The 13,847-nt window shown below is 39.3% G+C and overlaps 1 protein-coding gene across 4 annotated transcripts in view; it reads right to left on the reverse strand.

Moving 5' to 3' along the window:
* The window catches only part of PTPRK (protein tyrosine phosphatase receptor type K), a 1,381,492-nt gene that overhangs the window by 21,128 nt on the left and 1,346,517 nt on the right, over positions 1–13,847 (reverse strand). For all 4 annotated transcript variants that reach the window (XM_029594541.1, XM_029594542.1, XM_029594544.1 and 1 more), the window contains one exon: positions 1,029–1,192. In XM_029594541.1, the coding sequence (XP_029450401.1) occupies positions 1,029–1,192 (164 nt within the window). The remainder of the gene's footprint in view (positions 1–1,028; positions 1,193–13,847) is intronic.

Genomic DNA, 13,847 nt, shown 5'->3' on the forward strand with positions numbered 1-13,847 from the left:
GGCACGGATACCCTGTTACATGGTAAGGGCAAAGGGGCATCGGCGCCATTTTTTTTTAGCGCAGCTGATGCCTGGGAACGGGAAATCGCTCCCCGAGGCTCCCCTGGACCACCAGGTAATTTTAAAAGGTTTTGGGGGGGTCGGGAGGGTGGGGGAGGCTAAGGGGGGTCGATTTAAAGGGTCGGGTGGGTTTTATTTTTTTTAATCGGGCCATCGGCGCCATTTTAATTAGTGGTAGCCAAAATGGCGCCGATGGCCCGAGGGTGGGAGATTGCGCCGGGACCCCCCCACTGGACCACCAGGTAATTTAACATTTTGGGGGGGTTCGGGAGGGTGGGGAGGGTAAGGAATTGGTTTTAAGGGGTCGGGTGGGTTTAGGGGGTGTTTTGGTGTGCCGGTTTTCCCGCCTTCCCCAAATAATTCCCGTGCCCTATTTAACGATTTAGGATAATTTATGACGATAAATTGGGGGCATTTGTATTGTATTGTGCACTCTGATGATTTAGGACGATTTTAAAATTATCTGACGATAATTTTAATCGTTCAAAAACGATTCACATCCCTATTAATTACCATTATTTGTTATGCTAAAATGAACTGAAATAGTTGGGCTTAATCTTGACACTAGAAAGATAAATATTTTTATGACCTGAATAGACCTAATCAAACAAAACTACCAATGGGTTTTTAAATAAGAAAATTTTAAAAATAAAATATGCTATTTGGCCTAGCTAAAAATGGAACAAAATCTAACAGGTTACCTAATGATCTCTGCAAAACCACCTATCCCAAAAGCCACTCATGTCATCACCAAAGCCATGGATAATTTGCATATTAAGACAGACAGGTTCCAGTGGCGTTTTATCCTTTTTGGAAGAAAGCTTTTAGTTTACCACCTAATGCCATAGAATCATTCACGGACTGAAGAATAAAAGCCAAGCCACAGAACAAAATAAGTGAACTGGTAGGTAACAATATTTTTTTTGAGCAGTCCTACAATGATATTTTACCACTGTGAAATTACTCACAGGCAGTGAATTATAGTCCGACCTTCCCCTTCATCACACTCTTCCTGCCATTTTTCAACCTGCAGGATTAACTTCAGGAAAGATCGCTTGGAGCTGGGCACTTCCCTATGTGAAGCCCATCCTAAGTATTGGAACTGCTGCACCATGAGATATCCTTCCTGTGGCTGAGGGAAGTGAGAGAGTGTCACATTAGTAGAGAGTATATCTGAATTTGCTTTCAACTAGCAGAGAAAAATAAACCACCTGAAAAAACAAACTGAGAAAGATTTAAACACTTCAGCATCATAAAGACATTAATAAATGTGACTTTTTTTTTTTTTTTTTTAAAGCAAACTCATGTTGCTGCATGACATACAACAAAAAGACTCTGTGCCTTATTGAGATGAAAGATGCATTGTGTGCGCTCAGCTATAGCAGCAGCGGCAAAAATGTAACTGTGGTGTAAGATCTCAGTCTAAAAAAAAAAAATGGAGTTTAAAACAAATCCCCCTTATTTTAGTTTCAAACATATTCTACCCATTTTAATTATTTATTTTGATATCTTTGAAACTGAAAAAGGGATGCATTTCAAACTCATTTGAAGGAAAGTGTTTTGGTGCAGCCAGACACCCTTCCCTGCTTGTAAAACCAATATGACACAACATGACTCATTCTTCCTAGTCTAGAACGCATGGTGTGGAGGGGGCACTTCTAAGAAAGGAGAGATTGAAAACATAGCAACACGAAGCCCAAAAAAGGAGTTTCCGTTCTAGAGAGGAAGAGATGGTATCTGTCTCTTGTAGTTTTATTTATTTATTTTTTTAACTTACTGTACTTAAAGCAGAGCAGATGTAAATAAATAAATAATAAAGCCTAAAGTTACCACATTAAAAAGATCTGATGAAACTGCCTCACCTGAACAACCATAAAAAAAAAAAAATAGAAAAGAGAAGATTATGTAACTAAGCAGAGGTAATGCAAGCGATACGGGCTGGGAAATAGCTGACCCACGAGGGGAAAAAAAAAAATCCTAGTGTTTCAGGATTATTCTGCCATACTAGCCGTGCAGTGCCAAGATTTTTCTCCCGTTTGCGCAAAGTTGTTTCAAATGGGAGTGCGTTTCGCTCTATTATATCCCACCAGACTACGGATCAAACAAGGCGGAGGTGGTTAAATGGTTTATTTCAACCGTTGAGGTGAAAAAATTAGTCGCTGCTTTAGACTTGCAAACACAACGCAACCACCAGACACTGAACACTTGAAAAGAACAGATACTCGTGCCAACATGCTCAGAGGCTCGTCTTGCGCAATCTGGAGGCTGTTACTGCATTTTTAGGAGAACCTATATCTTAGGAAGGCTACAAAGAAAGATGTTTTTTGATCCACAGTAGAAGAAATATACTTTCATCCTGCAAAGAAAGGGTGTGCTTGTTCAGGCACTAAGACTTCAGCATTAGTTCACTTTGCAGCTAAATAATGCAACATCCATCGATGCCCTGCGATCATTTGTACTACAGCTTTTGCCCTAGAGGTGATCAGACATTTTGGCAGGGTGTGGACTCGGCTTATGTGCTCTTTTTTCTTTTTTGGTTTTGATCTTTATGTTTTTCTGTTCTATTCCAATGCCAAGTCAGATGCATTATTGTTAGTTTGTACAATAATTTGGAAAATTTACCGTTGCGGGTGGTCTCTTCAACTTATTGTCACTATATGGGGGGAGGGTGAGAGGTGAGTTTAGCCTCAGTAACAAGTGTGATCTCTATTCCTGTACTATGGGACAATTTGATGCAGGGAGTGGAAGGGAGGGTGGGAGGGAGCTTGGGGTAGGGTTAGGAATTGAAGTACCACTCACTGAACGGATGACAACAATTTTGGAGCGGTATGTTTTTCTGGGAGCTATAAAAGTTTACCTTGGACCTTCTGGGAAGAGTTCATGCTGGGAGGACACTCAACACATAACTTTTGGAGACTTGTTTTTAGCCCCATGGAGTTGGTGTGTTGACTGGCTTTAAACAACATGGGGTACATTTTCATAGGTGTGCGCGTGCTTACCGGCGCGCACACATGGACACGCAGATTTTATAAAATGCGCACGCATGTTATAAAATTGTTGGGCTGAACACATGCGCACTGGATTTTGTATTCCGTATGCACAAGGGAGGGTAGAGTTCTGCAAATTTGCATGGTGACACATCATGGCCTTCCCCAGTTCCCTCCCAGTCAGCTCCAATTAAGGAGTGGACTGGGAGGGAACTTCCCTATCCCCTACCCTAACCTCCCTTCCCCTACCCCTCTCCACCCCCTAAATTCTTTCCTCTTACCTTTCTTTAATTTTATTTTGTTGCTTACTGCTGCATTGGAGTGCGCCTTCAATCCCTTCCCTGGTACAATGGTAAATGGCCTCTGTATCGGCTGTCTCCAACCCCGCCCCCTGGACCATCCCTTTTCTTTGGCCCAGCACTTCTGCGCATAACAAGGGTTACGCGTGTGGCTGGGCCCCTTTGAAGATGTGTGCGGCGTGTGCAAGGCCCGGCCACAATCGTGACCCCCATTTTTTACGTGTGCCGGGGATTTAAAATTTGGTCTTATGCAAATAATTTATTTATTTATTTATTTATTTGAAACTTTTTATATACCGGTATTAGTAAGCATACATCATGCCGGTTCACATTGTAACTTAAGGCTGAAATTACATTCAACAGGGAGGGGAAACAAGGAGGATTATACATAGAGCAGGAGACCTTGAAATTAAAGCATTAATAATGTCTTGGTATGTCTGTGGAATAAACTCAGCAATCAAGAGATCTAAAATTTTAGCAGCTTTAAACAAAAAGAAAGCAGACGTGGCTCTTCTACAAGAGACCCACCTAACAGACAGAGATTCAGAAATTGAAAAGAGGCTGGGTGGAGAAAGTGATTGGTTTTTTTGAGCAAATACTTAGACATTTACCTCCTTATATGGCAGCATGACTAATCGTAGGTGGGGATTTCAATTGGGTCTGCGAATCTCTCTTAGACAAGTCCAATCCAGCTCCAGGGGAAAGGTCAAGGCCGGGAAAAGGCATTTCATTTTTGGAACATAGCTTGCAGGTGATTGATGACTGGAGACTACTCCATCCGATGGAGAAAGACTTCACTCACCTATCCAGAGCCCACTCATCCTTCTCGAGGAAGGATGTTGGTCTCCATGAATGTTTTCTCAAATATTACTAATGCATTGATAGGAGACATTACTTTATTTGATCATGCTCCAAATATGGCTTGATCTGTTTGGTGGAACAGCAGACTCTCAAACCCATGCGTGCAAATTTCTATATCTTTGGCAGACAATCCTGTATTTCAGGAGTTCCTGATCGTGAAATGGAAAGATTATTTAACCAATAATTAGCACACCTAGATGATCCAGTCCTATTTTGTCAGACTACCAAAGCAGTCCTGAGGGGGGACATAATCTCATTTGTGGCACGTAGACACCGAGACATTGATAGGCAATTACTGAGGCTAGAGAAGCAGTTAAATAAGATTAAAAAGAAATTAATGACTTCTAATACTAAGAGACACAGGGAGGAGTATCTGGCAATGCTGAATATCTTAGTACATCAATGAGCCAAAAAGAGTGTAGCCTTTTACAAGTATAAGTTGCATCAATATAGTAAAAAGACTGGGAAACTCATGGCCAATCTAATTAAGAGCAAATGCAGGCTCGCAACTGATTTCATTATTAAGGAAGTGAGATGGGGGTCTGGCACGAATCAATAAAGAAATAGCAAACACCATGGGAGAGTTTTACAAATCTCTGTACCAGTCGGAGGATTGTGACAAGTGCAAAGCCCAGGAATTTCTGAATAACCTTCATCTCCCCAAATCTCAACTTGAATGGCTGAATAGGCCTATTATGGAAGAGGAGATTAAAGTTATTAGGCAAGATAAATGATTGAAAACAACGGGCCCCGATGGCTTTAGCAGTAAATTCTATAAAATCTTACAAGATCATCTTTCATAACTCTTATTCAATATGTTTCAGGTTTTAACAGAAAAGTGTGATTATCTTTCAAGGACCAATGTGGCTCAAATTATTGTTATTCCTAAGCCTGTCAAGGGATGAATCTTTAGTCTCCTCTTACCATCTTATTTCTTTCTTGAATTTTGATCAGAAGCTGCATGCAAAGATTTGGGCGGATAGATTGGCAGTTCTGTTGTCTAGTTTAATCGCATCTGGGCAGGTGGGCTTTATTAGAGGATGATATGCCCTAACCAATATGTGATTGTTGTTATCAGCCATGCTGCGTTGTCAACACTCTAAACCTTTTCTGGTTGTAAGTTTTGACGTTGAAAAGGCATTTGACAGAGTGGAGTGGGATTATCTATTTGCAGTTTTAGATGTTATGGGCTTAACGGGTGCCTTCCAGAAAGTTATTAGATTACTTTATCACTTCCCTCAGGCCTATGTTTGGCTAACGGAACCAGTTCAGACACCTTTTTGGATAGAATGGGGCACCCATCAAGGTTTCCCATTATCCCCTTTACTGTTTTTGCTATTTTTAGAGCCACTCTTAAGGGCTATACAGAAATCAGCAGACATACAGGGCATTCAGCTCGGTGGGTATACTTTTAAATACGCCACCTTTGCAGATGAAATCTTAGTTTTCCTCACCAGTCCAGAATCTTCATTAGCTTCCCTTCTACAACTATTCTCTCAGTTTGGAGCCTTCTCCAGTCTTCATCTAAATGTAGACAATTCAGAAGCTCTTCCTTTCCCATCTTCTCTGAGAGAACAGAGGGAAGGAACCTTTCCACTGAAGTGGGTGGATGGGGCCTTCAAATATCTGAGGCTGGAATTAACAACCAATTTCAGAGAGCAATACAAGTTGAATCTAACCCATCTGTTGGACTATACCAGGCGTACATTTCAAATTTGGAAGGGACTGCCGCTTACCTTAGTTGGGCGAATTAATCTTTATAAGACGGCTATTTTCCTTCAGAACCTGCCAATCCACTTATTAAAGAGAGGCGTGCATAGTCACGACTCACTACTTGTACACTATCTATGGCAAGGTAAGAATTCCCCTATTGGTGTCTAAAAAACTAGTGGGAGCGTGGGGGCTTAGCGCTATCAGATCTAGAGGAATATAACTGTTAGTTTACTATGCATCTTACGCAATTGGCTATATGATAAATCTGATTATATAAACTTGGAGGCAGATAGATCATTGGCAGCACCAACGAATCTGAAATATCTGCTGCACGCAGTTCCCCACAAAGCCCAAAAGGGACTCTCTAGGTATGTCTTGATTCAGCCTATTCAAAGGGCCTGAATAGATTAACGAAGAGTCTGAACCATTCTTCTCAATGCTCACAGTTGTTGATATATAATAAACATGTGGATAAAGGTGAACCGGTAGATATAGTATACTTGGATTTTCAGAAGGCGTTTGACAAAGTTCCTCATGAGAGGCTTCTAGGAAAAGTAAAAAGTCATGGGATAGGTGGCAATGTCCTTTCGTGGATTGCAAACTGGCTAAAAGACAGGAAACAGAGAGTAGGATTTAATGGGCAATTTTCTCAGTGGAAGGCAGTGGACAGTGGAGTGCCTCAGGGATCTGTATTGGGACCCTTATTGTTCAATATATTTATAAATGATCTGGAAAGAAATACGACGAGTGAGATAATCAAATTTGCAGATGACACAAAATTGTTCAGAGTAGTTAAATCACAAGCAGATTGTGATAAATTGCAGGAAGACCTTGTGAGACTGGAAAATTGGGCATCCAAATGGCAGATGAATTTTAATGTGGATAAGTGCAAGGTGATGCATATAGGGAAAAATAACCCATGCTATAATTACACAATGTTGGGTTCCATATTAGGTGCTACAACCCAAGAAAGAGATCTAGGTGTCATAGTGGATAACACATTGAAATCGTCGGTGCAGTGTGCTGCGGCAGTCAAAAAAGCAAACAGAATGTTGGGAATTATTAGAAAAGGAATGATGAATAAAACGGAAAATGTCATAATGCCTCTGTATCGCTCCATGGTGAGACCGCACCTTGAATACTGTGTACAATTCTGGTCGCCGCATCTCAAAAAAGATATAATTGCGATGGAGAAGGTACAGAGAAGGGCTACCAAAATGATAAGGGGAATGGAACAACTCCCCTATGAGGAAAGACTAAAGAGGTTAGGACTTTTCAGCTTGGAGAAGAGACGACTGAGGGGGGATATGATAGAGGTGTTTAAAATCATGAGAGGTCTAGAACGGGTAGATGTGAATCGGTTATTTACTCTTTCGGATAGTAGAAAGACTAGGGGGCACTCCATGAAGTTAGCATGGGGCACATTTAAAACTAATCGGAGAAAGTTCTTTTTTACTCAACGCACAATTAAACTCTGGAATTTGTTGCCAGAGAATGTGGTTCGTGCAGTTAGTATAGCTGTGTTTAAAAAAGGATTGGATAAGTTCTTGGAGGAGAAGTCCATTACCTGCTATTAAGTTCACTTAGAGAATAGCCACTGCCATTAGCAATGGTTACATGGAATAGACTTAGTTTTTGGGTACTTGCCAGGTTCTTATGGCCTGGATTGGCCACTGTTGGAAACAGGATGCTGGGCTTGATGGACCCTTGGTCTGACCCAGTATGGCATTTTCTTATGTTCTTATCACTACTTGATTGTCTGAATATGTACTACTTTTGCTGACAATTACAATCTGAACATCTTTAGAACACTGAATATTGCTCCAAGTTCCTGTAGGTTTGTGTGAAATCTGCTCCTGAATGCTCTACGTTCCTTGAACTAAGGCATCTGATGTCACTATTTCTGAATCTGATGTAAATACAATGTTTAACCATGAAGGAACTGTGAAGGTTGGGTTCACCAAACCAGAGACTGGATGACTGCTTTTGATAAGCGGATCTTGCAAGATCCATTGAATTTTAAATAGTAAGCAGTTCACAAAGACAAGCAAATGGGGTGATATGAACAGTTACTGCCATCTGACCCAACATGCAGAAGTCTTTATCTGATTGGACAGATGACAAATTATTTGCATTAGTGTTTCCGTTCTTTGATGAGAGGCACTTATGAAGTCCAACTGCTGTGAAGTGATTAAACTGGATTTTTGAAAGTTAATGATGAATTCCACTGCCTGTACAGTATGAATTGTGAAGTAGGTGGCAGTTTTTGCCTGTTCAAAAGTGTTGGTTGATATGAGCCAGTTGTTCAAATAAGGAAAACTAAAATGCTGCTCTGACTTACATATGCAGCTACAACTGCAAGATATTTTATGAATACTCTTGGAGTTGCTGCCAGCCCAAAAAGGTGGACAATACTTATATTGGCCACCCTGAAATGTAGAAACTTCCTGTGATCTACATTAATGGAGATATGTGTATGTATTCTTCAGATCTAGGAATGGTTGCATTCTACATTTGGGAGAATTGTGGGCAGTAAACTCATTCTGAACTTTTTTTTTGAAATGCTAGTTCAGGTTTCGGAGATCTAGGATAGTACTTTGAGAGGAAATCTTTATTCCGTTCCAATTTTGGAACTGATTGTATTGGTCTTGCTTTTATGAGACAAGAAAGTTCCTCCTGAAGAATTTGCAACTGCTCCTAAGGAAGAAGGTGGGTGACAGATGGGAAGTGTGGAAAAGGGGCTTAAAATTTAAAATGATACCCTTTGCTGATCATTTCTAGCACTCATCAATCCAAAGTTATTTTAGACAGTGAGGGCTAGAATAATTCAAACCTTTTTTCTACTGGAAGGGCTTCTAAGTGTGATTGAGACATACCAAGAGATTGGTAGTCAAAGTCTAGTACTTGGTTTTGGCAAGGATAGTTGATTAGGCCCTTTCTGCAGCAGTCAAAAAAGCAAACAATGTTAGGAATTATTAGGAAGGGAATGGTTAATAAAACGGAAAATGTCATAATGCCTCTATATCGACCCTGGAATTCTGCATACAATTCTGGTCACCGCATCTCAAAAAAGATATAGTTGCGATGGAGAAGGTACAGAGAAGGGCAACCAAAATGATAAAGGGGATGGAATAGCTCCCCTATGAGGAAAGGCTGAAGAAGTTAGGGTTGTTCAGCTTGGAGAAGAGACGGCTGAGGGGGGATATGATAGAGGTCTTTAAGATCATGAGAGGTCTTGAACAAGTAGATGTGAATTGGTTATTTACACTTTTGAATAATAGAAGGACTAGGAGGCATTCCATGAAGTTAGAAAGTAGAATATTTAAGACTAATCGGAGAACATTCTTTTTCACTCAACGCACAATAAAGCTCTGGAATTTGTTGTCAGAGGATGTGGTTAGTGCAATTAGTGTAGCTGGGTTCAAAAAAAGGTTTGGATAAGTTCTTGGAGGAGAAGTCCATTAACGGCTATTAATCAAATTTACTTAGGGAATAGCCACTGCTATTAATTGCATCAGTGGCATGGGATCTTCTTAGTGTTTGGGTAATTGCCAGGTTCTTGTGGCCTGGTTTGGCCTCTGTTGGAAACAGGATGCTGGGCTTGATGGACCCTTGGTCTGACCCACATGGCAATTTCTTATGTTCTTATGTGCATTGCCTCACACTAGCATTGCTGCTGCTGCTGTGGGTGTTGTCTTTGATATGGGTGTGGTTGATACCATCTATGATAATGGAATAATTTTCTAGATGGTTGAGGCTGGAAACGTTTGCTCTGTAGTTGCTAGTTTGAATGGGCTGCTGACAGAGGGGTACATTTACTAAGCTGTGATATTCTATCGTGGGAGGAGCAAAATATCGTAGGGGAGGTCCTGTGAAATTATGTCCTTCCCATATTGCAGCGATATTGCTGAGTTGTTATTGCAGAAGAACTCAGTGCTAACGAAGAAGGTGGTGGTGGTGGAGGGGAGAATGCACAATGGTGGCCCCTGTCACTTGGGAATGCCATCATGTTAAAGGGCCACGATGCCAAAAATCCCCCCAAAGTGCAAAAATGGGCTCCTGGGTGTGTGGTTTTAGCTCGTGTTTTAATGTGATCTCGCATGGATAAATCAGATTCTAAAATAACCCCTAAAGCGTATGCTTGTTTTTATGTCCGTATTGGACTGAGTTTTGCTGTTCTATTGCTGTTTCATATGGTCTGTTAAACCTGTTCTTTCGTTTTAATAAAATTTTACAAATTAAAAAAAAAAAAAAGTTACATATTTGTTTCAAAATGGAAATGCTACAACTGTCAAAAATTAAAATGAAGGGAGCCCTGGTGGAGAGAGTTCTAACCAAAGTGAAAAGTTCTGTCTTATTAACATTTAATAGTAAACAATTATGCAATAACCAGTGTTTAATGGCAGAAAGACAAATGGAAACAAAGTCCAGGCTAGTTTGACCAGGATAATGTTTTTGCGATGAAAAATTCAATGTCATCTGTGTACAGTTTGTAATTCATCCCAAGGGCTGCTAATAATCCACATAAAGGTGTCATATAGATTTTAAATAAGACTGCGGAAAGAGCAGAATCTTGGAAAGCTCTGGTAGAGATTGGCTGCCATGAAGATAAAAAAGGACAGACTAACTTGTTGGGATCATCCTGACAAATAAGATATAAATCAGTCTAGGACAGGGCACGCTATACTGATATTTTGCAATTACGAAATTAAAATCTGATAATTTAATGTATGAAATGCTACATAGATAGCTAGCAGTAAGATGATATAGGCAATTCCATTGTCAAAACCTTGATGAAATAATTATGATAAACTAGATAATAAGGTCTTGGTATTGTATAGCTTGTGGAATTCAAATTGATATTGATTTAAAATAGAATATTCTTCCATAAAGTCATTAAGTTGGATCAAAATGACTGTTTTGATCACTTTTGACAGAAACAGATGAAACTGGACAGTAATTTTCTAAAGCAGTAAGGTCAGCAGAGACTTTCTTGAGAATCTGACACACAATGGCCTGTTTTAACTTAGAAGGTAAAACGCCTACCATTAAGGACAAATTAATTTTTGTCATAAGATGTCAAATATCAATAAACTTGGGTTTAAAGGACAATGGGCCTGATTTTCAAAAACATTTACACATTTAAAACTCGGTTTTACATGTATAAATGCACTTTATTCATGTAAGTGGACTTTTGCAAATGCTACGATATATGACATTAAATTGTCAATAGATTTTATCTGCATTAAGTTCGCTTAACATGGGTAAATGGTTTTTGAAAACTGCTATGATAGTATTTTACAATTATATGCATAACTCCTTTGAAGAATCATCTGTAAGTGAGGAGTTTACCTTGATATAATTTGTAGAACTTTTTTTTCTGACACTAGAAATAATGTGTCTCATGTAAAAGAGACAATGCCAGAGAGTTAAATAGCTGGTGTGTTGATAGCAGGAAATTTTTCACACAGCTTAGCTATTTTGATGGAAAAAATTTAGCAAAATCTTCAAATTGCTCAAAATCAACAGCAAAACACAGTATTCCAGTAGATTTTTTTTACTTTCTCCATAAGCTGTTTACCAGCCGATAATGAGATCTTGGTGAAAAAATAATTTTTTTGGCTTCATTGACCATGGCTCAATATTTGAATTCTTTCTTGTATTGCTCTAAAAAAAATGAGCGTCTTATGCCAGTGGTGTCAAAGCACTGTAAACAGCACTTTAAATCTTTTAATGCCAAAGAGAACATTGTTGGATTTGCAAAGTTGGACAGTTTTCAATGGCACCAGATTGCCATTAAAGCTAACAGAGTGCCAGACATCAATAGCAGAGAAAAGCAGGAAGCAGAACTTATCAGGCTCAAAATGACGATTAGAAATAGAAGGTTGGGAAATAGGGAGAGAATGCAGTATGCTAAAACATAAAAATAAAAATGGAAAGACCAAATTGCTTTTATCAGTAGAAATTGTAGGAGGGTTCCTCGATATAATAGTCTGATTTAAGAAAACTAAGTCAAATGTGTGTCCAAGTCTCTGGGTAAGATCTTGAATTTATTGAACCCATCCCAAAGCTGCCATAAAATCCAGAAATGCCTCAGAGGACGATGATGGACACTGAGTTACTTGTAAGTTATATTCACTAAAAACAATAGTTGGAGTAAAATCAAAATTAGCATCTCTCAAAAATTCAATAGCCGGAGATGAATTTTATAAAGAAGGCCAGGAGGATAATAGAATATATAAATGTTAAGGGGTTGAGATGTTAACAACAGCAATTCATATGGAGAAGTTAATATGGAGTCAACAAGCGTTAAGTCCAAGATGAGTATAAAAATAATCAGTAGACCTACTCCATCTTTTGTAGAAAGGCTGGATAGGTCATACCTTTTTTTTTTTGGGGGGGGGGGGGGAATGTGCCCCTGGCTAGTTCTGGTGAAGGATCTGAAAGAAATCCTATTGAGTCACTGTCAGAATGATATAAGTACGAGTCAAAGGACTACTGAGAATGTTCTTGGGTATCCAACAGAATAATGGTAGGATCCTTGGAAGTTGGCCTATCCCCTTGATGAAGTAGAGATTTTTGATTTAAGCATAGGAACCTCCTACCTTTGTTGGAAAGAATGAATAGAGATTTGTAAGTCTAGGTGGCTAGCACATGTTTCCAATATAGGACTCATTCGGGTTGCCGGAGGAGTTGAGAGGATTTATTTTTTATTATTATTTTTAATATATATGAACAAAGTTGGTCTACATCCTTTGGACAAAGGGATGATGCTCAGGAGTAGTACATGGAACCACTAAAGAGAAATATAATTCTAGTACCAGAATGAAAGAAAATCTGATGAAATCTTCCCACTGTATCCAAAGAAAACCCAAAAATTCTCTTGTCCTTGAAATTCACCTGGTTTGACATCAAACGTTTTGCATCTGTCTGGGTAGGATATTAGCTCTTTCCAGCTAATGCTGTTAAGCAATGAATATTAGAAAGTGGGGATTCTGCTACAGAAAAACCACCACTTGCTCCTGTGCCACTTTTTCTACTGCGGTAGCCACATGTGTATCATTAACAAATTTAAAAAGTAGATTTGAGTAATTACCTGTGCAGAAGTTAACACGAAAGTAATGAAGCAGCCACATCCTGATCACCCCAGCTGGCTCCCACAGCCAAGCTGCCAATTTAGGAGGGCTGCTGTTAGTGCAAACAAAATCATTCAACTCTCTCCTTTCTGTTTCGATGGTTATGCCACTGAATATATTAGTATTTTCACATTTTTGAAACAAAACCCTATTTAACTATTAAGAATCTAATTAAACCCAGAAATACTGCTACGCTGACCCTCATCAGAAACCTCTGTGCAGGTTTTGCATTGATTAATGCATGAGCGTAGCATAGAGAGCTGAAGAGCAGATTCAGGGAAAGAAGTATAAAAACAAAGGGTATGGCAAAAATAAAACACGAACAGAAAATAGTCCTCCTTAGTCCCTTAAATGCTTTTCAGACATATTTTACTTCATCTAGATGCTAGATGGAATGAGAGCCATACTAGGCATCATCAGTGTGTTTGCACATTTATTACTCAGCCTTATAAATAATCATTGGTCATTATTCTCTTGTCAATGGTAGATGCTTTCCTTTGAAAAAAATTGCACCCTGAAGAAGTGCCTCTCTTAGTTTGAAACGTGGTCCTGTGTCGTGCATTTGGATTTATAGCGGGCTACTGGACCTTCTGGCATTTTTCAAGTTGTATAAGATAAGTCCATTTTGATTTGATACTTTTAAATTGCATTAATTAATAAAATATAAAAAGTAACCAGTACCATTGACAGTGTATCATTTATAAGGCTGAGTAATAAATGTGTAAACATACACCAATGACGCCTAGTATGAAGGTCATTCCATCTAGCTGAAGTAAAATATGTCTAAGACA

Source organism: Rhinatrema bivittatum, chromosome 3, assembly GCF_901001135.1.
Source record: "Rhinatrema bivittatum chromosome 3, aRhiBiv1.1, whole genome shotgun sequence".
In the NCBI taxonomy this organism is placed as follows: domain Eukaryota; kingdom Metazoa; phylum Chordata; class Amphibia; order Gymnophiona; family Rhinatrematidae; genus Rhinatrema; species Rhinatrema bivittatum.